The 25602-nt window shown below is 35.7% G+C and overlaps 2 protein-coding genes across 2 annotated transcripts; one reads left to right on the forward strand and one right to left on the reverse strand.

The window, feature by feature from the left end:
* Positions 1 to 3140: 3140 nt before the first annotated feature.
* LOC104234644 (uncharacterized) lies at positions 3141 to 8816 on the forward strand. Its single transcript, XM_070174282.1, has 2 exons — positions 3141 to 3734; positions 8187 to 8816. The coding sequence occupies exons 1-2, from the start codon at positions 3271 to 3273 to the stop codon at positions 8617 to 8619; spliced, it is 897 nt and encodes a 298-aa protein (XP_070030383.1). The 5' UTR covers positions 3141 to 3270; the 3' UTR covers positions 8620 to 8816.
* An 8640-nt stretch (positions 8817 to 17456) lies between these two features.
* Positions 17457 to 18490, reverse strand: LOC138868327 (uncharacterized mitochondrial protein AtMg00810-like). Its single transcript, XM_070145874.1, has 3 exons — positions 18336 to 18490; positions 18002 to 18196; positions 17457 to 17901 (listed from the first exon to the last, which is right to left on the reverse strand). Exons 1-3 carry the CDS (start codon positions 18488 to 18490, stop codon positions 17457 to 17459), a joined length of 795 nt encoding a protein of 264 aa, XP_070001975.1.
* Between the last annotated feature and the right edge of the window lie 7112 nt (positions 18491 to 25602).

Here is a 25602-nt window from a genome sequence, read left to right on the forward strand (position 1 = left end):
TCTACATCACCCATTGGTTCATCCTCAATACGCGAAATCATGCCAACCAACACAGAAAACAGCCTTCTTAGGATCTTTTTATGTACCCGTTTTATCACGTTATCATCAAAAAACACTCATCATTTCTACAGCAGGATATCTTGTATCTTCTCCGAATTGATTATTCTCAGCAATGGTAACCATAGTATCAAACACTTCATCCAAATGTGACTCGAAAAATCTTGGTTCAACCCATACTAACTCGACTAATTTCCTTAGACTTTCCTGCGCATACTTCTCCTCGTTATCATTAATGAGAAAACTCAAGACCCCTTTTACCATTGGCATTAGTAGACCATTTAACAGAAAATAATAATCACTAGATTTGTCCAACAAGATGAATTGAAGCAGCCAAGGCTAAAACTTTTCTCATTCCATTACAAGAATTAAGTTTATCCAAGAAGTCTAAATAGAGATAGTTAACATAAGGTTCCAATTGTTTACGTAGATTCATTGGCAACTTCAAAAAGAACATAAGGGCGAAATCTTGAACGAACCATGGACCCGAATGTAAACGCTCGTAAAAGCAACTGAACATACCCGGCCACTCGCCTTGTTTCTTGGTAATAATACAGTTGAATACCGCAGATACTGTCTTCCAGATTGGCTTACAAATTCTACTGGAATTTTCATGTCTAAGAATTTCAAGAAACGCAATTTTTAAGATCGGTTTTGATCATGGGGGAGATGGAATTCCACACACTCTCGTAATGACTAGGCGAATCGAGCAGATTCTGAAGAAGAGATGCAGATTCGGATTTGATTTTAGGGCGAGTCAGAGAGTGAAGTAAAACCTTTGAAATTTTCAAAGACAATGCATTTGGGTATTCACGCATTAAGAAATAGTACAAGTTTTCGGCTTCTGATAAAACTGTTTCAGTAGGTGATGCTAATTTAGAAATGAGTGTTTCTATGGCGTCATGATTTGGAGAGCCAAGAATGTCTCTGGCTTGCATTCGAAGATCGTCTTTTGCGAAATTTCGAGGAGCTCTGGCTTTCTTCCGGGACTTGTTATCATCATTAGCCATTACAGGGCGGAGCTTGTCGTTTCTTTTTGGAAGAATATCTGATTTTACAGGAAGGAGTTTGTCAATTTTGGAGTTCGGAGGAGAAGCCATTGTTGCAGAGAAACAGAGAAGAGAGTGAAGTGTAAAGAGAAGGGATTTTGGCGGGATTTAATGAATTCAGTTACAGCCGTTTACTCATTTGGCGGTTATTGACGGCTTTTACCCGCCTACTTGGAATAAAGACAAGAAAGGTTCTTTTATTTATTTTTGAGTATAAATTTTCAAAATATTTGTTTGGTTAATATACTAATTATGTGAGATTGTAAGGCATGAATTATTTATGTAGTACTAATAATAATAAATTGGTTGTGATTATGTAGATAAATTATAGTGTAAAGATTATTTGATGTTGTGAATAAAATATAGTACTCTACCTCGGGGTAAGAGTAAGGTTTGCGTACACACTACCGTCCTCAAACCCCACACGTAAGATTATACTGGATTGTTGTTGTTGTTGTTGTTGTCATGAATAAAATATAGTGTAAATATTATTTTGCAGTGAACGATAATATTTGTAATGTTATGTCGGGAGTTACTTTATCCTTATGAATAGATTTTTTGCATATATATATAGTATGGGATACAAACGCAACGCGCGTACCTTAAGACTAGTATATTAAAATATTTTCTATCCCCTCTAAACAAATGACCCCTAAAGTTTTCCTTATTCCAAGGCTTGTAATTACTTGTATACGCAACTACAACGAGAAAATTATGCTAGCTAATTTTTTTTTTTTTTTTTGGGTCCTTTTTAATTTCTTGACATCTATTTATACGCATGTTCGTGTGCTCTTCGACTTATTTGTGTGGCTGTATGCATTATTTTTTAATGAACCTATGGCTTATGTGTTAGATAAAGTATGTTCTCTATGACTCTATATTGAATAGCTGCTGCATTATAATATGTTGACCAAATTTTCTTTTTGCGTAAATGCTTTTCAAAAATGTGCTTTTTGAGAGTAGTAATTTGTGTTTGATTAATTAATTTAAAAAATATTTTTGCTAATTTTAGAGCGGCAATTAATTCTTGATCAAAGTTCAAAATATGCTTTTCAAGAAAAGCTATTTTTTCAATTTCTGCTGCTATCCAAAAGTTTTTTTCCCATCAAGAGCTTGGCCAAACACTTAAACTCTCTAAAATATTTTTTTTTTTTTTAAAAAAAGCACTTTTGACTTTTCAAAAGCTTGGAAAAAGATACTTTTGATTTCCCAAAAGCTTGATGAAACAGGCAAATACTAGGCATTTGGACATGATTTACTTGTGATTTGATAAAAATAGTATTTGGAGTTAAAATTGAATTGTAAGTCCAAATTATGTCTGGACATAAAAAAATAAAGTTCAAGGTTTGTGCGTGAAAAGTTGCAAAAAATTTCTAAAACATGTTCTTAAAATCGCAAAGGCTATATTTCAAGTTTGAAGCTAAATAATAGGCCAATTCAATAAATAAATAGTCTTTTGAAATAATCTTCAAATATTATTTCAATTATTACTTGCAATTCAAATTAGTAGAAGCTCCAAAACAAGTACGGAACACCATGGTGAAAAAGCAAATACTATTTATTATTACTACTAGCCTGTTTGGCCAAACTTCTTTTTGGTCAAAAGTGTTTTTTTTTGTTGCCAAAAGCACTTTTGGCCAAAAATTGATGTGTTTAGCCAAACTTTTGGAAGGAAAAAAAGTACTTTTGAGGAGAAGCAAAAAAAGTAGCTTTTCTCCAAAAGAACTTTTTTGAGAAACACTTTTGAGAAAAATACACTTAGAAGCAATTTCTTAAAGCTTGGCCAAACACTAATTGCTGCTTAGAAGTGATTTTCAAACTAATTAGCCAAACACAAACTGCTTCTCACCAAAAATACTTTTAAAAAAAGCATTTCTTAAAATAAGCTGATTTTTGCAGCTTGGCCAAACAGGCTATACAATCACTACAACTTTATCCTTCTAACATGTAGGTTTAAGATTCAAAACTAAAATAAAATTGAGAAATACACACGACGTCGTTCGATGCACTCGATAACTACTGAACCCCGAAAATCTGAACAAAGCGAAAAGCTTCTCGTATAAACTTCTGAAATTGCTCTCCTTCTAGGGTTTAAGATTTTCCCCCAAATCCCCAACTGAAAAATCTATAGGGTTTCAGTTCTTGGCAATTCACAGAACCAGCCATGGCGCGTAATGAAGAGAAAGCTCAGTCAATGTTAAATCGATTCATCACAATGAAAGAAGAAGAAAAGAAAAAGCCCAAAGAACGGCGCCCATATTTAGCCTCAGAGTGTCGAGATTTAGCTGAAGCAGACAAATGGAGGCAGCAAATTATGCGAGAAATCGGTCGAAAAGTAGCCGAGATCCAAAACGAAGGATTAGGAGAACACAGATTAAGAGACCTAAATGATGAGATTAATAAGTTGATTAGAGAAAAAGGACATTGGGAAAGGAGGATTATTGAACTTGGTGGGCCTAATTATACTAAGCATTCGGCTAAAATGACGGATTTGGAAGGGAATATTGTTGATGTTCCAAACCCGGGTGGACGTGGTCCTGGGTATAGGTATTTTGGTGCTGCGAAGAAGTTGCCTGGTGTTAGGGAGTTGTTTGAGAAACCTCCTGAATTGCGAAAACGAAGAACAAGGTAAGTATTTATATGCTTACGAGCATTTGTATAAGTGATTTTTTACTAGCTTGATATTGACTCGTAGTTGTTTGATTGATTGATTGATTGATTTTGGCCTCATTGGTGCTACATTGTGTTATCTGGTTTACGTATCCTTATTGGTGCTTGTTTAGTACAACCGTTATGTTAGGTATCACGAGTAGCTTTTCAGAATTAGTAGAAATTTTTTTATAGGAATTTATTAAAAATGACTAATTTTTTTATATGATACAAACTACCCGAAAATAGTCCCCAGGGCTTAGTTCAGGTGGCAAAGGCTCGGGAACTTGGGACTTAGGCCACATGTTCAAGCATTGTGCGATGCAAACTAAGCTTGGTATTTAAGTAGATAAGGGTAGAGGGGTGGGCCATTATCCCTGAATTTCGAAGGCTACAGTTGGTCCCAAGGTTGCCTGTCAACTTGGCTGCTGACAGATTTCATGGGCATCAAAAAACAAAAGAAGAAAAAAAAACTAACCTAAGACAGCTGGGTTTTGAATTCTCGTTGTACTGATGTTTAGAGATTACATTGAAAGTAGTTGAAGCATATACAAAGTTATATTTTTGCTTTGGCAAAATGCAAATTACTGAAACTTTTACATAGGAAGTAGGGTTTTCAATATTGAGTTAGCTGCCTAGGAAATCCACCTACCCTTCCTAACAATTAAAGGAGATCAGAAGACAATGAAAGGGCGACATGCTCTCGTAAATTGATGAAACACTGTCATTTCAATTGGTTGTTATATTTTGATTTCTTTCTCAAAAATAACAGCCAGTGGTGAATGTGGACATTTCAGTGATCTGAGCACACACTTGAAGTCGGATAGAAAGAAAACATGTTTGCTTAACATATTTAAAATAGAGGTGTTGCGGCCAAAAATTGCTTTTTCAACTTTTTTGGTTGATCAGTTTATTAAATGTCAGTGATATATTCGAAAACGGTGTTTTGACATAGTTCATATTCTATAAATAAGGTCGTGTTGGAAAACTATGAATTGACTTGAGATTGCCTTGGCTACTCAAGCAGTAAAAAGCAATCAATACAAGTATGCAATAGGCTTCCAAAAATTTAGCCAACTACTTACAACAACAACAACATACCCAGTATTATCCCACACCGTGGGGTCCGGGGAGGGTAGTGTGTATGCAGACCTTACCCCTACCTTGTGAGGATAGAGAGGCTGTTTCCAATAGACCCTCGGCTCAGGAAAGCATAAGCACTACATTAATGAAAATACAGACCAGAAGGGACAACACAAAAAAAAAAATACAAATAATGAACAAATTATGTAAAGGGGGCGGGTCTTCTACAAGTTTTTTCTTCTAGCATCTCTGTTGTCTCTACCATTGTCCCTGTGGATACCCATTGGACGATGAGAAGCTTAAAAGGAATAAGGGAATTATTGACATGTATCTGAACCATTTCTAGTAGTACTCATCAGACATCGAAAATGCAGAGTACTATGGCCCATTATTCCGAAGCAAACCACAATGGAACAAAAGATAATCCATGTCCTTTCCATGATTCTGGAATCAATAAAACCATCTAACAGCTAAGTGTCTCCTCCTTTTAAAATGTTCGTTTGTCACTGGCTATACTTCATCCCTAAAAAACATGCTGTCGATATTGTGTCCTCATATTGCCCACAATTTTAAACATGCTACTTTTTTGATAAGGTAAATAATTTTATTGATGATGTGGAAGCCCCGTATACTAGTTGTATACCAAAAGTAGAGAACCTACAACAATTAAACATGCTACTTATGGGTGCCTTCAGTTTCCGTAGAGGCATCCAAATGCGTCTTGAGACAGCTTTGTCAACAAATAGATTATAATATGACTTTACATAAGAACACCGGGAGGAAGATCCTTCCACTATATTATCAACATTTCCAGACTTGTGAAACTGTAAAGTTTGTGCAGGAGTCTCACCACATCTATCTCGCGGTCTTGTAAATTTCTCCTAAGGTGTACTCGCATGCAATTTGCCTTCTATGCTCGCTAAAAGCTCAGCAAAGTGGCCTCTTTTGGCTTTTGCATTTGCAATAGAGAAAAGATGGGAAATTCACGTCTTGGGAACCTTAGCTTAATAGGTTAGAAATCTTTCTCTTGCCAATGCAATCAATAGAAATACAAGATCTTGAGATAAAAACAGTGTAAAAAGGCACTATTTTTAAAAATAGAAGAATTAATCTGCTTTTTTTTTTAAATGACCTTAATATAATGTCTCTTATATATGGAAGAAGTCATAACATTGTCTTCTTATTCAATGATTAAAAGAAGTTAAAAGTATTTCATATCTGATATCTAATTTAGCGATGTTTCAAACCTATGTTGAAGTTAAAAATACTTCCTTATATATAAGTTAAAAGGCGCTTTTTATACGGACTTAATTATGCTTGCAAATTATTGTGATTAAACAAAAAATGGCTAGAACGGGGGTATTATGGACATTTCATATGTGTAAAATGTTTATTATACTATTCATAAAAAAAGTAAGGTTTTGCAGCAGAAGAGCCTCTCTCCTCCTCGAGTTCTAAATCAGCAAGAGAAGAGGGACCTATATGACAGCAAGGAAGTTTGATTTACATAAAACCTCTCGCAAGAAGATTTGGTTTTCTCTCATCAAATTAATTGTCTTATGTTTCCAATGCATTAGTTGATAGTACTATTTTATTTCTTCAATGCATTGGGTGGGAATATAGGCATAAAGAAATAAAATAATTGTTATATTTCACCTATTTCCATTTCAAAAAGAAATAGAATATACTAATGGCGGGAAAAATGCTTTTTGTTGCATGCCACATACATTGAAAAAGTAAGTAGTTATAGCTCCTTTATTCTTTTACAAAGATAACTAATGGAAGGTGTACGGTAAGATGTTTTCGATGCACCTAAACAAAAATTAAGCAGAGAAGCCATATTTGATGGAAGTCCTATAGCGTGCAGCCGTGCCCCTAAATGAAAAGAAGAACCGAAGTAGTTGCCCTTTGTGATAACTAATGGAAGATGTATAAGGTGTTTTGCATGAACATAAATGAAAAAGAAGAGAAGCTATAATTAATGGATGCATGTTATACACCTTATTCCTAAATGAAAAAGAAGAATAGAGGAGCTAATATAACTACTTAATTTCTTCAACGTATGTCTCGTGCTACAAAAAGTTAAAAATAAATCCCTAATATTTTATCCTTCAATGCATTGGGAACATATGATATAATTAACTTGATGAGAGAATCAAATTCAAATTTTAAATTGCAAAATTCTACCTTTTTTACTTCACAAAGGGCATGATAGACTTTTTATACATATGAAATGTCTATAATACCATTCTGACAATTTCAAATGTAGGACATAGTTTTGCTTAGAGCCTTAACAAAGGTTGGCGCTTTCATGTACCTTCCACTTTTGACAACTTCGATGGTCCTTATTAATTAGAGTCATTAGAACTTAAACAGCCCTATTCTCCATTGTGAAGGTGGAGAACTGACCAAGAAGTCTATTTGTTCATCATTAATGAATCACAGTCCGCTGTCAATTATGGGCTTCCCTCTGCAAAACCGTAGAACATTTTTCGAGGAATGAAAATAAGAAGAACGCCCTTCCTCTACATGAGCTTTTCCCTACCAGATGAAAATATTTGCTCGTGTAAAATGCATAGTGCTGTTGTTGGATGAAGATGAATATGTAGAAAACACAAATAAACACATCTTGTGAATGTGTGTGAAGTTGAGAAAGAAGGTTGACAACCCATCTGTTGGCACTTCTTCCAGCCTGCTCACAGTTATCAAGTAAGCAGGTTTTAAAGCTGCAGCCAAAGTCTATAAGCAGTGGTATTTGCTTCATTTCATTTAAGATTGGCATCTTAGTCCTGCTACACTTATCAAATAGCATTTCTTACAGCCACTAGCCTTGTCACCAATTTAATGACCCGCTTCTTTAACTGACATCCTTATGCATGGTCAGTACGAAAGTGATATTAGTAAAAGAAAGCTTGTTAAGATTTTTTCCTTAAAAAATATTAGGAATATGGACAGATTGTTAGTTTAGTAGGTTGCAAGTTTTATTTATGACTTATGAACTTTAGTTTATCAGAAATTTTGCGTAGTTTTAATCTGTTTATGCATGTATGATGGCATCTCATCGACCACAAGTCAGTATCACCCATGCTCATTCTTCATTCTTGGAAGAGTAAACTACATTCTTGGAAAAAAACAGATTTGTTTTTTTAAGTGCAATGTAGCCATTTACATTTTGTTGTATTTGACAATCTAAGTTTGAATAAAAGAGCTTTGGTTGGATACTTCTTTTTCATGCTGTAAATATTACTTTGTTATTTAATGATTTTTGTGGGGATACATGTTAGATCTTTTTATGCTTTATATTATTTCGCCAATCCTTATGTTGATTTGTTTGCTGAAATTCTGCAGGTATGATATATACAAGAGGATTGATGCCAGCTACTACGGGTACAGAGATGAAGAGGATGGAATATTGGAGAAGTTGGAGGGACCAGCAGAGAAGAAGATGCAGGCTGCAGCTGTGAAAGAATGGATGGAGATGGAAGAGATAAAGAGGGAAGCCATGAAGGCGGTAAAAAGTGGGGAGGTAGTGGAGGTGGGTTTGGGATCAAAGATATTGTTCGAGGAGGAAGAGGATGTGATCGAGGAGGAGAGGAGGCAAAAGGAGAGGGAGGAGGAGAAAGAAAAAGAATTTGTGGTACATGTACCATTGCCGGACGAGAAGGAGATTGAAAGGATGGTAGTGGAGCAGAAGAAGATGGAGCTCTTGAGCAAGTATGCTAGTGAGGATTTAATGGAAGAGCAAATGGAAGCTAAGGCCATGCTCAACATTCAAAGGTAGGTGATAACGCCAGGCCTTAGTTAAACTATTACATAGAGCATGTGTTTCTACTCTGATGTAAAGAGGAGACTCTGTTTAGGAGTTCTTGTTGCCTTTCCCCGCAGATCTGGGATTAATGCTACCGTAGTAGCGCGTTTGTACTTCTTTCAAGTGTAGCAATGAATAGAATGATAATTTCAAGCTTCTGTTTTCTCCCAGACCACGAGGCTTCAGTTAATGCTATAGTTCCAATGCTTTCTATAGTTCATTTGCATTTCAAATCATCTATAGCATTGATTTTCCAGTTGCAGAATAATATGAAGAAATGCATCAAATGTGGTATAGTCAATCGAATTTACTTCAATGCCACAAAATCAACGATATTATTCCTTTGTATATTCGAACTGTTTTGACACCTCTAGGGATGTTTAGCTTGTCGATGCTGAAAATGTACAGAAACCACTCCCACGATTTCTTCTCTGAGCTTTAAGCATCAAGTAATTATTTGTTGTATTTTAGTATCAACTATCTATTTGCGTTTCATATGTTATCTGTGGTTTGTGCGGCTCTCTCGACACTGCACATTTTAGCTACATGCCCCTCCAAATCTTTACATTAGTCCATATAAAATTTGAATAAAGGAAAACCCTCCAAATGAAACGAAATGCATAATTAACTCAGATTTCAAGTCTCATAAACTTCTTGACTTCCTTTAGAGAAGCCTATAATTTATCATAAGGGAAATTCAAAGTAGTAAAGGAAATATTGATCTGATTTCCAATGCATGCGAAGGGTCGAGGGAAACCATCAAATGGCTTAGAAGAAGAATTATCATTAGGTCATTGGGTATTGGGAATAAACTTGCTTCCTTATACTAGAACTGGAAGTTGTGCCGCCAATGTGAATCAAGATAGGAAAAAGGCAAGGTTCTAATCAAGAGGTTGTGAGTTCGAGTTATCCCAAGAGCAAGGTGGGGAGTTTTTGGAGGAAGGGATGCCGATGGTCTATTGGAAACAGCTTTTCTACCCTAGGATAGAGGTAAGGTCTGCGTACAGACTACCCTCCCCAGACCCTACTAGTGAAATTATACTGAGTTGTTGCTGTCGTTGTTCTAATCACATTCGTCTAAATTTTTAGTAAGCAGAATTACCTGGTACATATTGCGGTGGGTGCTCGTAAGTTGATTTAGATACCGCGATTATTTAAAAATAAAAAGGTTCCAACCACAATTCTAAAGTGATGGAATACAGCTTGAAATCACTCTCATACTATGATCTCAAGGTCAACTTCACTCGGATCAAGATGAGTCAGTAACACCACCAAAAGATCAGAAGAGACATCTTTCCCATCAGCTATCAGTAACAGATGTGATTTCCAATGGTTTGCCATTTTTCAATTAATACTCTGAGTTCAACGTCTGTCTCTGATTTCTTCCCTTGCCAAAGTTCCTGATTTCCATGCTTACTAAACTTAGGAGCAACAGTTATTATATTATTTCCACTGTACGTACACTCAAGTTCAAAGTAAAGACCTTTTATTTAGCTAGGGTAGTGCAGTGGCCATAATATATTGTGCTGCATCCATGTTTTATACAGTGATCAATTGAACGAAATTTTCCCAGAAAAGACGTGACACAATCTTGTGTATAGGTTTTTTTAGTATATAATTTTCATCACAATCATCAACTGGAAATAATAAATCCCAAAAACCAGCTAGTATTTATTACATGGTCTAAGCCAAGAAGGTTTGTCGCACGAAACAAGCCCATTTTGTCTTTGACATTGAATTGTCAAATCCCTTATTGTCTGCTTCTTGGACCATAACACAAGGAAAGATCACATAATTAATTAATTCGATACGACTACCTCAATATTGTTGTATTTTTATTTTTTATATTTGCTTTGGGCATCCAAAATTCACTGACTCGATTAATCAGAAAATAATTGACCGGATTAATCTTAAACCTGTTTAAAAAAAGGACAACTCGATACACGAGTCATCTTGTATTTACACAGGGTCCGAGGAAGGGTTGCATCCCAAGAGGGTGTGATTTAGGCAACCCACCTAGATGTAAACATTAATCGTTGATTCCACAGCTCGAACTCGTGACCTATAATTTTAAACCCGTTAATCCTACTAATTGGATTTGTGCCAAAGAGGTATACCAAAGGAGAGTAAAACACGATCTAATAAGAAATTTTACATTCCCAAATTTCGAACCTGAAACCTCAGGATCCCAATCATCCCACCATCCCATTTCTAACTTTTGGTTGTATGTGAGTGCCTCAATTGTGTGGAAAAAAGGTAGGAAGGAACTAGACTACTATAGATGCTCAACTTGTTGAGCCAATGGCTTTATGACAGGTCCATAGCCTGAGTACTACTTGAATTTTGGCTTTGGAATAATCAAACAAAATCATATAAGATGGACAAAGTAATTTGGACTCAAAAAGAATGTTGTAAACACTCCCTACTTAGCAACTTACTTTGTGGTTTTTGTACAAAAAAAAAAAAAAAACCATTGTAGGAAAAAAAACAACTGGAATTGCTGAAGGAAATAAGGACTTGTATAAAACAAAGGTCAAAATTCCATTTACACATGCAAAAGTCAATAGTAATACTTAAAAAAGCTCAAGTTTTAACTATCTTCTTTGCCTTTATTAGAGTCTTTCGAGATTTTTGCAAACATTTAATCCTCTCCATTACAAATGACATAAATAAAGGCTGTGACAGATACCCAGTTTATGAAAATTTGGGTCCTCTCAAATACTCACATACTGCAAAATCAAGAGGTCAAAGGACAGTCTGATACACAAAGCATCCAAGTTTATACATATGAAATATCACACTCCAAGGTGTGTGATGTAGCGCAAGCATTAGTGTTTGATTCTGCGGTTCGAACCAGTGACCTACAAGTCACACCAAGATAACTTTATTGCTCCAAAGCTCCCCTTTGGGGACAACAAAATCAAAAGAATAAACATAGTAAAAGAAAAACAAAAAGAAAATAAAAAAGGGTTAAGCAAGAATTCTTCCAGGGAGCAGAGCAATTGGTTTGAAGAACAGCAATAAAACAACCATAATAATTATCCTCCAATTCCAGACTGTTCGATTTAAATTAATTCATTTTTGAAAAAAATAATAATTAAAAGTTGCATGTAAAATGTTACAGCTAGTGCAATGTGAAAATGTTCATTCCAAATTATTAAAAGTTGTAGCTGTAATTTAATTTCATATTGATTGATTCCCAAATAAACAATTTAACAATCTTGACGTGGAAAAAGTACTAAATACACTTCTTCATTCCAATTCTTGGTCACCTTATCTTCCGAGTGTCAATTTGAAATTGAGAATCGACAAATTTATTACTATTTTAAAATAACATTAGTTACTTAGAAGCTGAATGAGAAATAATACGATCTAATGTTTTTGTTTAAAAGAGAAAAGAGGATAGCACTTGAAAAATCTTGTCCAAATAATAAAATATTCTTGAAAATGTTATATATAAAAAGTGACAAGTGATTCAAGACAAATAGAATAATGACCCTCCAAACAAATATTAAAAATAGGTGTAAGATGTGTGCAGTAGTACATTACGTTACAATATTACAATGTGACAGTACGTGCATGATATTGGCTTTAAATGCGAGGTAGACAATACGGAAGCTCCCTTACCCACCCACCCCCCTCTAACCCCCCCCCCCCCACAAGGGCAGCTCTATATTATTAGGTGTGGTTCGTGCCTTCACGCGAACTCAATAATTTTTGTATAAATCTTATTTTTATATTAAAAATTAACCTAATATATAAGAATATTTAGCTCGAAATCTAATTTGTTGGTTCGATTATTATTGTATATTAATTTAAAATCGTTATAAAATCTATAAACTTCAAATTTATATTCGCGTTTGTCACCCAACAATCCAAGGATGTCAAAATTCATTTATACATCCTTCACATAAACTTTTGCCCAAAGAGATACCATTGGAAAATATTACATTGGGTGTTGTTAGGTAAATATTATATATAAATTATTGAATTTCCTAAACACAACATAATATTTTTAATCCTTTTTATGAAATTTCTGATCCGGCTATTGATATTATGGACTTATTTTCCTTCCTTTTTTTCTTTTAACATTTCCCCTATCTCTATCTGGGTAAATCAAGGAGACCTGTTCGATGGAGGGGGTTAGGGGAGCCACTAGTGGATGTTAAGACTAGGGGTGTTCATAAAAATCCGAAAAACCGAACCAAACCGAAAATCAAACTAAACCGACCAAAAAACCGATATTTTTTGGTTTGGTTTGGTTTTGGTTTTGAAATTTAAAAACCGATCAAATTTGGTTTGGTTTTGGTTTTAATAAAAAATAAATCGAACCAAACCGAATATAGGAGTAGCTATTTGAAATTTAGAATTACACCTATATATATGTATACTTTTATACAAAGTTTCAAAATTTTTATAGTAAATGTTAATCGTTTGCACTTTTAGTAAAGTTCTTTACCTTTACATTCTAGTTTAATTGGTAGTTTTCTTTTGTTAAGTGTAAGAATCTATTTCATGTTAAAAATAATAAATTTTTAATTGAGTCCTTAAATTATTCATCACTATTTGATTCATTATCATCAATATATCTTGGTAAATAATAGATTTCTCAAATGACAATTGATTTGATAGTGTTACGTTAAAAATGTGATCGCCGAAATATATATTTGGTAGTGTATGTCTTATATTTAAGAAAAAACCCGACAAATAATCGAAAAACCGAAAAACAAACATAAACCGAATCGAGAAAAACCGACTTAATTGACTTAGTTTCATTCTAATATTTGAAAAACCGACTTACTTGGTTTGATTTTTTTTAGAGAAACCGATCCAAACCGAACCATGAACACCCTTAGTTAAGACGTACTCCCTCCGTTTTAATTTATGTAAACCTACTTCTTTTTTAGTCTATGTCAAAAAGAATGATTCATTTCTAAATTTTAAAACAGTTTACCTTTATGCAACAATTTATAGTCTAACAAAATGTATTTACTATATTTTATAATTTATATCATAAATTCAAAAGTTATTTTTTTTTTTCCTTAAATTTCATGTCAAGTCAAATACAATGCAAATTGAAATGGCGGGAGTAATAAATACAGCTGCAACAATTCTATTTTCTCATCATAGTGCCATCATGACTACAAAAGTAAAGTCAAAAAAGTAAAATTAGCTTTAATTAGGACAGCCTTTTTTCTTACTTTTCTTTGACATATACTTTAATTTGGACTTCAATCATAAAGCAATCGATTACAAAATGATATACTCTCTCACATCCATCTTTTTCTGCTTTGCCTGGAAAAAGACCTGTACCCTTCTGTCTTTCATTTATTACCTTCCTCTCTTTTCTCTCAATTATCGTCTCTTTTTATGTCAACTCAATTGTCGTCCTATTTTATAGTAGTATGAATTATTAAGTGGGCGTTAGGACATAAGAATTATAAAATTTGAAAAAAGTGAAAAGTAATTTCTAAGTAAAAATAGTATTTAAAAATTAATAGGCGATTGGACATAAGAATTATAAAATTCCCAAAAAAGTAAAAAAAAAAATTCAAGTAAAAATGGTATTTGAAAATTAGAGTTGTGTCTGGACATGAATATAATTTTGGGTTGTTTTGAAATTTTTGTGAATGATCTGAGTGAAAATGTTGAAAAATAGTTTTTTTGTAGTTTTTCAAATTTTCAAAAAATTCCAAAATTCATCTTCAAGCAAAAATTAAAAATTTTATGGCCAAACACAGCTTTCAAAAAAATGTCAAAAATTTTCAAAAAAAAATAAAAATCTTATGTCCAAACGAGCTCTTAGAGTTGTGTTTGGACATGAATATAATTTTGGGTTGTTTTTGAATTTTTGTGAGTGACTTGAGTGAAAAATTTGAAAAACATCTTTTTGGAGTTTTTCAAATTTTTGAAAAATTCAAAAATTCATCTCGAAAATTTTATGGCCAAACACGGATTTCAAAAAATGTGATTTTTTTTTAAAAAGAAGTGAAAAATCTTTCATGGCTAAATGGGCTCTAGAACGGTCAAATTTAGGGGGAAGTGCACAATTAGCCAGTAATAACACATGTATTTACTTTTAAGCCACTATTTAAAATATCTTTAGTATTTAGCCACTGCTTTAATAGATTGTTACCCGCCCCCGGACGAAAATACTCTTTTGCTCATAAAGTTCAGGACCAAGTGTCCTTAACTTATGAGTTTGTTACTGTAAGTTCAGTACTAGCTGTCCTTAATTTATGAGCTTATAAGTCTAAGTTTAGGACTACGTGTCCTTAACTTTTGAACTTGTAACTCTAAGTTTAGGACTACATGTCCTTAACTTTTGAACTTGGAACTCGAAGTTCAGGACTACCTGTCCTTAATTTCTGTGCTTATAACTCTAAGTTAAGGACTACTTGTCCTTAATTTCTGTGCTTGTAACTTTAAGTTAAGGACCAAGTGTCCTTAAATTTTGAACTTCCAACTCTAAGTTGAGGACCAAGTGTCTTTAAATCATGAGCTTGTTACTATAAGTTCAGGACTAGATGTCCTTAATTTATGAGCTTGTTAGTCTAAGTTAAGGACTACTTGTCCTTAGTTTTGAGCTTGTAACTCTAAGTTTAGGACTATCTTTCCTTAACTTTTGAACTTGTAACTTTAAGTTGAGGACTACATGTCCTTATTTTTTGAATTTGGAACTCTAAGTTCAGGACTACCTGTCCTTAATTTCTGTGCTTGTAACTCTAAATTAATGACTACATGTCCTTAATTTCTATGCTTGTAACTGTAAGTTAAGGACTAGCTATCGTATGCTAGGTATTGAAATATTTTGTACTAAATCACTTTTCCCAGATCCTCATGCTCTGCAAAGATAGAGAAGGATGTAAATGAAATTGATGAGTGAAAGAATGTTGGTTACTGTGACATATTCAAATGTGATACACAGATTGCCCTGAACATTGTGAACATGTTAATGAAAATGTCATGTTGCAGTAGACAGTGTACAACATATGTAGCCGAGTTTGTATGAACATGCTATCAAACTCTTTTTTCTAAATAAGCAACGTTCCTGCAGAACGGGAGAAAGAGTTTTGAAATTTAGAGGGTTTGGGAAGGTAAAGAGATAGAAGAAAGGGTAACATCCTCTTTTTATATTAATTTTAATAGACTAATGGCTATTTTTGCTCAGCATTAAAAATACTGGATAAAAAATAAATATCATTTTAAAAAGTGGCTGCCCTACGCAATTTTTACTCAAATTTACACAAAATGCAAAGACTAGCGAACTTGTTCCCACTTTGTACGCAGACTAATATTTCACCAAGATTACAATATTTTATTTTGTTAAATTACAATATTACTAGTGTTAAGAACAGCAAATGATATATGTGTCACAACAAGGAAGATTGAGTAATTTCATAACAATAAAACATTGTAACAATTAAATATGGTCTTCTTTCAATCTCAAATAGATTCCTCATTCAGCATTATTTGCTCACAATCATTGATCCACATTTTTGCAAAAAATTAAAAAATAATAAATTGAGGGAAAAATATTCAGCTAAATTTGTCTCTATTTCATTTTTCCTAGACAACAAACGTACCTAACTGCAGTTATTGGAGCTTAATATTGGTATATTTGTCTGAACATAAGAATCAATAAAAAGAAATACTTCGAAGTTTCTTGAATACAACTATGCAAAGAGCAAAGCCATAAGAAGAAAATCAATATGATTGTGGTGGGGTGGATAAGATTTCTCCACTCTTAATAAAAGATCTTATATTCGATCCATGTTTATGGAAAAAATCTTGTTAGTGAGCGTTCCCCCTTAAATGAGCCTTATGCGGTATGAATCCAGAAATAATCAGGCTCCAATATGAATACTGAATATCGAATAGGAAACAAAAAAATTAAGAAAAAACCTCCACGCGAAAATTGGAATTAAGTAAAAGCAAATTCCAATCAAATTGACCTTTATGGGGTTATAATGAACAGACTAATAGCGTACTTCTTTTGTTTTTTGCCTTTTTCTATAGAAGGTTACCTAGCAATGTTGACTTATAACAACCTTCTACTCCGTTATTAGTTTTCTTTTTGGAAAAGTAGAAAGCAGTTTATGCACAAAATTATTTAAAAGCAACAATAATGTTTATAGGTCACAGATACCCGAAAAGTAAAGATTGTATGTGTTTTTTGGACAAAAAGAAAGAGTGACACGTGTTGGGTGTGCGAACAAAGTTCCATATAATTGGTAGTAAAAATATTAGGAGCATACATATAAGGTGTAAGGATCTCTTAATGGTGTGAGGCCTTTGTTGAAGAGCTCAACCAAGCAGAAGAGAGAAAAAAGCCGGTGGAGAAGAAGCTTCATTTCTATGTATTGAAAATGCCAAATATATATTGGAAGAGTATTGTACACGTCTAACTATTTTTACTATTTATAACAACCAATCAACTAACTAACTAACTAACTAAACTAACACTACTAATTACACTGTATTAACTTAATACTGGACCCCACATCTATTCTTTCTACCCCCTCAAGCTGAAGGATGAAAATAGTTTTTTTCATTCTCGGCTTGCTTACTAAGTAGTCGTGTTGTGGATTGCATAGACTCTTAGTGAAAATGTCTGCTAGTTGTTCCCTTGTGCCAACATGCTGAGTCTTGATCATTCCCTCTTGGATTTTTTCTTTTACAAAGTGACATTCAATGTGTATATGCTTAGTTCTCTCATGAAATATAGGATGAGCTGAAATTTGAATTGTAGCTTTACTATCACAGTAAAGCTAAATTGGAAGTTCGACTACAGTTCCCAGTTCCTCAAACTACCCAACTAACCATTTGATCTCTGCAACAGTAGTGGCCATACTTCTGAATTTTGCCTCAGATACACTTCTTGATACTGTTCCTTGATTTTTGTATTTCCGGGAAATCAAAGCATTACCAAACTTCACAGCATAACTTGTGACTGACTTTCTTGTTTTCATACATGCACCCCAGTCTGACTCACAGAATGCAACCAGCTTCTGAGTGCCACCTGCTGGTAAGAACAGTCCAAGCCCAGGATTTCCTTTAATGTATTTGATTACTCTCATAGCAGCATCTAGATGTGATTGCTTAGGAGCATGCATGAATTGACTTAGCACCTGTACTACAAAGGCTATGTCAGGTCTAGTCATAGTCAAATATAGTAATCTTCCCACTATTCTTTGATAACCACTTCTGTCTTCAAGTAGTCTCTCATCAAACAATCTTTCCTTGTTGAACACACTGTCAAATTCTACAGAGGTAAGTTTGTGATTAAACTCTAGTGGAGTAACCACTGGCTTTCCCCCCTGATAGCCCAGTTTCAGATTACTCAAGGGCATACTTTCTTTGGCACATATGAATGCCTTTCTCTGATCTTGAAAACTCTATGCCAAGAAAGTACTTCAACTCCCCTAAGTCTTTCATCTTAAACCTGTTCTGCAGATTCTTCCTAGCCTTCTCAATCAAATTCAGGTTATTATCAGTAACTAATAGATCATCTACATAGACAAGTACAATCACCAAATCTTCTCCCTTCCTATTGTGAATTAGGAATAGTCATAGTGTGATTGTACAAATCTCAGATTTGTCAATACTTCTGTCAACTTCAAGTTCCACTGCATGGGGGGGAGGGGGGCTTGTTTAAGCCCCTACAAGGACTTATTCAACTTGCACACCTTCTGATACTCCTCCTAACTTGAAAAGCCATCATGAATTTGCATATAAACTTCTTCACATAAATGACCATGAAGAATGCATTATGAACATCCATTTGAAAGATAAACCAGTGTGACACGGCAACAAAAGCTACTATAGATCTTATTGTAACCATCTTAGCTATAAGAGAGAAGGTTTTAGTATAGTCTAAACCTTCCTACTGGCTGTAGCCCTTGGTTACAAGCCTTGCTTTATATCTTTTCACCCCTATTGCGAATTTATACTTTACTTTAAACACCCATTTGCATCCTATATGGGCCTTGTATGGAGGAAGGTCTACAATTGTCCAAGTATTATCACTCTCAAGTGCTGAAATCTCAAATTTCATAGCAGCCATGCAAAGTGGATTGACACTAGCTTCTGCATAAGTTCTACGCTCCACAATTGCTGGATAAGATGCTAATGAGGCCATGCAGGCAGGAGTAAAATGATCAAACACCACATAATTAGATAATGAATATGAACAAGAAGATTTATGTTGAACTACATAATCTCTCATCCAAATAGGTGGTCTAGATTCCTTTGAAGATCTTCTAAGTTGTACTGCATGAGGAGAAGGAGTAGGATCTCTGGTAACAGGAGATGGTGAAGATTGCAAGACATTATATGTAGTTGAATGGTATGATGAAGGTAGATGTGCGGTTACAACAGAAGGATCAGATTCCACTAGTTGCAGTACTGGGAATATAGGTGAAGAGACAGTACTCATATTCTTAAAGGGAAAGATGTCTTCTTTAAAGACAGTGTCTCTACTTATAAAGAACTTCTTGGAGGTCAGATCATAGATATGATAACCCTTCTGAGTAGTTGAATATCCAAGATGAACAGCTGGGATTGCCCTTGGACTGAACTTGTCACCTTTCTTCAAAATTGTAGCATAACATAGACTACTAAACACCTTGAGATGCTGCAGTGAAGGAGCTATATGGAATAACTTTTGGAAGGGTGACTGGCATTTCAACAGGATAGTGAGTAGTCTATTAAGCAAATATATAGCAGTGGACACACACTCTCCCCAAAATCTCAAAGGCACAAAGTGTTGAAACCTTAGTGCCCTTGCCGTTCCCAGAATATATCTATGTCTCCTTTCAACAACAACATTCTATTATGGTGTATATACATAAGATATTTGATGTACAATACCATAATCTTTTAGTAAACTGTTTACTTGATCATGGAAGAATTATGAGCCACTGTCTGTTCTAAGACACTTCACACCACAGGTAAACTGATTTTTAACAAACAATAGGAAGTTCCTTAGCACTACAATAGAGTCTGCTTTAGTAGGTATTAAAAAAATTCAAGTGTGTATAGAGAAATCATCTACTAGAGTCAAGAAGTATCTTTTACCATTATGAGTGGGAACTCTATAAGTTCCCCAAACATCAGCATGCACAAGATCAGAAGGATTAACAGAACACGTAGTACTTAGAAGAAAGGACAGTCTTGCATGTTTAGTAATAGGGCATACAGAGCATATGTGATCCTTCAGTTAAGTCTTACACAAGCCATCTATCCTTCAGTTAGGTTGGACAAGTAGAAGCCCAAAATTGGGCAGCCCATTCCTTTCCTTAACCCAACCCTTTGACCCGCCGGATCGACCCAGAATCCGCTCCGTTTTGATTTTTAATCTCAGCCATTCATCCCTTTTAATCCTATGGACGAGATTAATCCCCAACCCCCATGTAAAACCTAACATTTCACAAACCCTAAATCTAAGATACCCACTAACCCACCCTTCTCCTCCATGAAACTGTCGCCGCACAACCATGTCCAACTCGCCCGAATCACACCCAAAATCGGGCGAATCGACTCGCTGAGTTTGCTGGTCCCCCCAACCTCTCTCTCTCTCTCTCTCTCTCTCTTCACCACTTCATCCAAACCACGTGAAGAATATTCTCGAACTAATTTCTTTCTTCTCACTCGTTTTTTGCACGTGCGACTGAGAATCTCTTCGAGTATGTGACATGACGAATGGGAAGCGTGGGATTAATCTAAATCGATCCTAGCCTTCCATTCAACCACGCGCTTACTTGGTTGAGAGATTTTTCGGTTCCTTGGAGAGAAAGGCTGGAGGTTTCCAGGTTCGATATATAAGGGGTTTGTTTACATATTTGGGAGGGGGGATTTCTTGAGAGAAAAGCTAGGATTTTGGGGTTTTGATTTTGAGTCCTCCTCTTCAGCTAATTTTCAGTTTGTTCATAGATAAAAAAGGGCTCTGTTTCGTGTTGATAATCAGAAAATATTTAAAAAAAAAAAAGTTAGCTCTTTCTGGTTCTTGTTTATATTTTTAGAAGTCAGAAAAATAAAAAAAAAAGAACAACACAAAAAAAAATATAGTCCATTTTTTCTCTTGAATGCCAATTTCTGATTTAAGCATGGAGTTTGATTGAACTTTGGTGTTGTTCGAATTTTTGGAGTCGCCGCTATGTTTCGGGTTGTGGCTCGTGGTTTCTGTTCGAAGATCCTGCTGAGTTTCTCTGTTCCGGATTCGCTCGATCCAAGGTTGTAACTGCAGAAATTTTGTTAATTGAAGCTGCATTTTCAGGTTCATTTTAAACTTTTCTCTTCTCTACTTGAATATATGTGGAACAAAGTAATTGTTGCTTGGCTTAAGTCATTAGTAATTTCTAAAACCTTGTTTAATTTCTCTTTGATTTAGTTTGCGTTGTGTTGAGTATGTGTTTGAGTCTTATCTTCCGGCAACACTTTCGTTCAGATGTGTTTAAGGTCCTTGCATCTTTGCCTTTGTGATTGTGCACGTACTTTTCCTTTAGCAATATTATTGAAATTCTATACAAAGCTTAGCAGTATGCCTGCTCTTATGCTATTGAATGACTCAAAAAATGGAAATATGAAGTTTGTACAGTGGGTCTGTTTTTACATAAATCGACACTTCTTTTTGTAGTTTTTCTTTTTAAAAGGGTTTTTCTACATAGTGTCTAGCTAATATATCTTTAGCTCTTTTAGATTCTCCACTGGTTCCATATTACATCTGTTAAAAGAAATTTAACAATCTGCTTAAAGTTTTGTTCGGACTTCGTGTCGTGTTAGTTGGCTTTGTATGAGTTTAGTAAACATTTAGAAGTTTTGCTCATCCTCTGCTGAATATCACAAGTTTAGCGCATAGGAGACTGAAATGGAATGGTGTTAGTTTGGAAATAGAGATGGTAAGGATATGGAAATTTTGAGGATCATGTCGTTAATATCCCCCCCTTTTGCGCCTTTCTTTCTTAATTAGTTTTCTCAATTAGTTTTCTTTAGGTCAATTCCCTCTCTTTAGCTATATTTCCACTTTAAGGATCAAGTTTGCAGTATTTCATACGGTGACATCATTTGACTGCTTTAAATATGATATTATTATCAGTAGTGTGTTTAGTGTGCCTTCCAAGACTCACGACTCTAACCCATTGTTCTTCGCCTATTTGTCATTACACTTTTAGTTTTTCATTAGTTTCTATCTTCTTTAAATATTTGTCTGTCATGCCCGTGGAATGCGAAATTGAACATGGGGGAGGAATTGGACCTTAAATATCTTATTACTCTTGTTTATTGCTTTATCACTCGCTAGGAGCATGCTTAGGCCGACAACATTCGAGTAGGCATTATTAGGATTTTTCTATTTGTTTGCTTTTAATTTTGTGGCAAGAGGTCGTTCCCCTAGTTGAATTTATCCGGGGAATGCCCCGAGGGGTTTATATATATTATTATCCGGGGTATGCCCCGAAGAACTATGTAAATATTCTGGAGGCCTTGACGAGCATGGTGGAGAAGTCGTAGTATAGGTTAGCCTAAGATTTTTCTTTTCCTTTCCTTTTTATTTTCTTTTATTAGGCGGGGACGACCTCAAGCCTTGTGTGCGTTTATTCTGCTTTTCAGTGATTTTACCTTAACTAGAATATTCTGAAAGCCAACTAGATTGAATACGCAACCGTACTAGTTACGGGACATGGGGAGTGCCTAACACCTTCTTTCCGAGTCAAATGAACCCCTTACCCAAACCTCTGGTGCGGACTTAGCTTTGAGTCCAAGTGTTTTAAAGAAAAAATATTTTCTAAAAAAACGGTGGCCTGGCATACCAAAATCAAATGTTAGGTGGCGACTTTGAGTTTTCCTTTTGAATACAATCTTTGTCACTTTCAGAAATTGAAAATCCTTTTCAGCTTTACTACAATCTTTTTATTTATTTAAGGGGGTTTAGTAAGGTTTGGAATGAAAAAAGGGGTGTGACATCTCTAGCGACTCTGCTGGGGAATGGACTTGCGGGTTCGAGTTAGTACTTGATTTTGTTGGCTTTTAGAATATTTGGTTGAGGTTTTTATATTTTTTCATTAGCTTTACATAATTTTTATTATGTTTTTATATTTTGTTATTTGCTAGTGTTTATGTGTTTACAGTTTTTGCTTTATGTGTTTACTGCTTTATAACTGTCATCATATGCATTACCCGGTCAATTCTTTGTGCAACAAGTCTCAGAGTACGCGTCGCGTACACGAACTCTTCGTTGGGTCACCCTTATTCTAGGAGGGGGGAGGGCCGTCGGACGTATGGAGTGGGTGGAAATCTTGAGCAGCCACCATCGACCATACGCTCCCTCGAATTGCATTGTTAGTGAACGCCAAACTTAGGTCAGCCTTTAAGTTATTTTTATTTGCATCATGTCATTTAGACCTAGTAGGGCTCGGTCCTAGGTGTCGTGTCTCTTTGTAGGAAGCCTGTCCGAATTTTGTCAAAATGGGCTCGTGACCCAAAATGACATTTAATCATCCTATGTGCTAAATGTTGCATCTGTGAGGGTAAAAAGGTCATTTGGCAGACTGATGTCTTAGAAAGAAGAGTGAAAAATGAAGCAAGTTGGGCATACTCGCATCTTTCTTTCATAGTTATCCAAAAATAAAATAAAAAATTGATTGAAAATGAAAAATCCAAAAATTCAAAAAATGAAAAGAAAATCCAAAAGTTTTTACATTTTTGTCATTTTTCGAAAAGACAAAAAATATAGTTTTTTTCAAATTAGTTGCATATTCCCGAACTACGCGAACCTGATTCTGGTCTTTCGGGGCGGAATACGTAGGCAACCCACATAGGGTCCGGTCTTCCTAGTAGGTCCTAGGTTTTTGGCTTCTGGGGTCGTAGCCAAATCTTGTATGTATAGCCATATTTGGCCACATCCGCCGTTTTTGCAAAATAGGAGTATTTTTCTCAAAGTAGTTTGTTATCTTCTATCTTAAAGCCCTGAGTCACAATAAAGTGTCCTCTCAACAGGTTCATTCCTGTCAAATTTGCATGTCTAGCCACTTTTGGCCACATCGACCATTCTTGCAAAGTAGGGTTATTTTCGCAAAAGTGGTTCAATTACCCATGTATTAGGATCTTGAGTTTCATCTTGGTGTCATATCACTTTAAGGTCCATCCATGTCGTGTTTGCGTCCCTAGCCACATTTTGCCATATCGGCCATTTTTGCAAAAAAGGTCAATTTTTGCAAAGTAATTTTTAAGGCCGTGATCGTTGGGATGTTGGAGTCATATAAGCTTTAAATGGAGTATTTTTCATGCATTAGAGGTCAACTTTGTCAAGTTTGCACTAATAGTCACTTTTAGCCACTTAGGCCAATCTGCAAAATATAGCCTAATTGTGTCTTGCATTTGTCCACTAGGAAATGTTGTTGTGTCATGTAGTGTCCCGAGTTGCTAAACATGTTCTCTTCGTTCAGGTATGGACCCGCTGATTCGATCCAAAGTGCTGATGGTAGTAAACATTCCCAGAAAATTGATCAAGTGGTGGAAAATGTTTTCATTGTTAGGCAACATGAGTTAATGCAAAAATTAGGCACCCTAACTTATTTTCTTGATATCACATCTCTCCCAGACTTAGCGGAGGCGATGCTGACTTATTGGGATCCGCAAAATTTTATTTTCAGATTTGGATAGTGTGAGATGACTCCTACCTTGGCGGAAATATCTGGTCTCACTCGTTTAAGCTATATAGGCAAGGACATGATACTTCCCCGAGACCACTCTAGGAAAAGATTACTCAGCGACCTCGGCCTGAAAGATAATAAGCATTTAAAATGTCTCGAGCAGTCCTGGATATCCTTGGATTATTTGTTTGCTAGATTTGGACCATATGATAGTTTTGACGTCTTTTGGGATGAGTTCTGCACAACCAAGGAAAAGTGGCAAATACATCGCCTCGAAGCTTTCAACCTTGCTTTGTTGGGATTATTGGTTTTTCTATTAGATGAGAGGCACATTAGCACCCGTCTGCAGTCAGTGGTAATGGCACTATTTCATGAGAAGCAACGCAAAACCGTTACCATTGTGCCGATGATCTTAGCAGAGTTGTACCGATCCCTGAGTGAGGTTAGGGGAGGTGTCAGATATTTTGAGGGAAGTAACCTTTTGCTACAACTTTGGATGATTAAGCATTTGCACACCACTTCCTTACTTTGTCCCATTGACCGTGCCTTGAGGGATCGGGTGGTATGCATCGAGCGTAGGATGAAATCTCCTAAGTTTACATACCAGTAGGCGTCACGTCTTGGATTGAGTTCCTTGGTTTGAGGACAAATGGGAATGTTTTGTGGGCTTACCTTTGGCTACCTTTGGATGATATCTTGGTAGGGTGCCTCATGCAGCCTTTCCTGATGCTGATAGGACTCAAGTGTGTCAAGACGTACACCCCCGTTAGGGTAATGCGGCAGTTGGGCAGAAGATAAGAGGAGCCTCCAACTTTGAATCTTCGGAAGCACATTATGAATTTTAGCAAAAAGGCGGCTGACGAAATCAAGTATGTGCAATACTGGAACAATACAAAGAGGATGAAGAAAAATACATTAGTAGAGGACGTTGGCAGGCCCAAGTGTACTCAGGAGCACTTGATTTGGTTACAGTCCATCCCGCCAGGGGTCAGCACCCCATTGCCAGCACAACTTAGGGGTCGGGCATTTCAGACAAATGATTTTGAGGAGGCATCGGACCAAGATCCCTGGGATAAGCTTGAGTTGATAAAGTCTCAGTTAGCAGAATTGGCAGCAAACGTGGAGCAGCATGGCCATTATTTGTTTAGGGTCGGCCTTTAGGATGCGGGGGCACACGCCGGAGCCTTTATTCCCAGCATCGGTGTTTCTTTACGAGGCATGTTACAGAGTTTGAGCATGACAGACAACCCAGGACCATCCCAGTCAGGACCGTCGCATTCAGGAGCAGCTTGAAGAGTCATTCTAT

This window comes from Nicotiana sylvestris, chromosome 5 (assembly GCF_000393655.2).
Source record: "Nicotiana sylvestris chromosome 5, ASM39365v2, whole genome shotgun sequence".
Classification (NCBI taxonomy): domain Eukaryota; kingdom Viridiplantae; phylum Streptophyta; class Magnoliopsida; order Solanales; family Solanaceae; genus Nicotiana; species Nicotiana sylvestris.

Bases quoted from the DNA above. Each gene is read 5' to 3' on its own strand.
- LOC138868327 (XM_070145874.1), bottom strand. From the start codon at position 18,490: ATGGTTACAATAAGATCTATAGTAGCTTTTGTTGCCGTGTCACACTGG. The intron at 18,197-18,335 runs GTGTGCAAGTTG...AATTCACAATAG, and splicing joins GTTAGGAGGAGTATCAGAAG to GAAGGGAGAAGATTTGGTGA. The intron at 17,902-18,001 runs GTATGCCCTTGA...AGAATTTGACAG, and splicing joins ATTCATATGTGCCAAAGAAA to TGTGTTCAACAAGGAAAGAT.
- LOC104234644 (XM_070174282.1), top strand. From the start codon at position 3,271: ATGGCGCGTAATGAAGAGAAAGCTCAGTCAATGTTAAATCGATTCATC. The intron at 3,735-8,186 runs GTAAGTATTTAT...GAAATTCTGCAG, and splicing joins TTGCGAAAACGAAGAACAAG to GTATGATATATACAAGAGGA.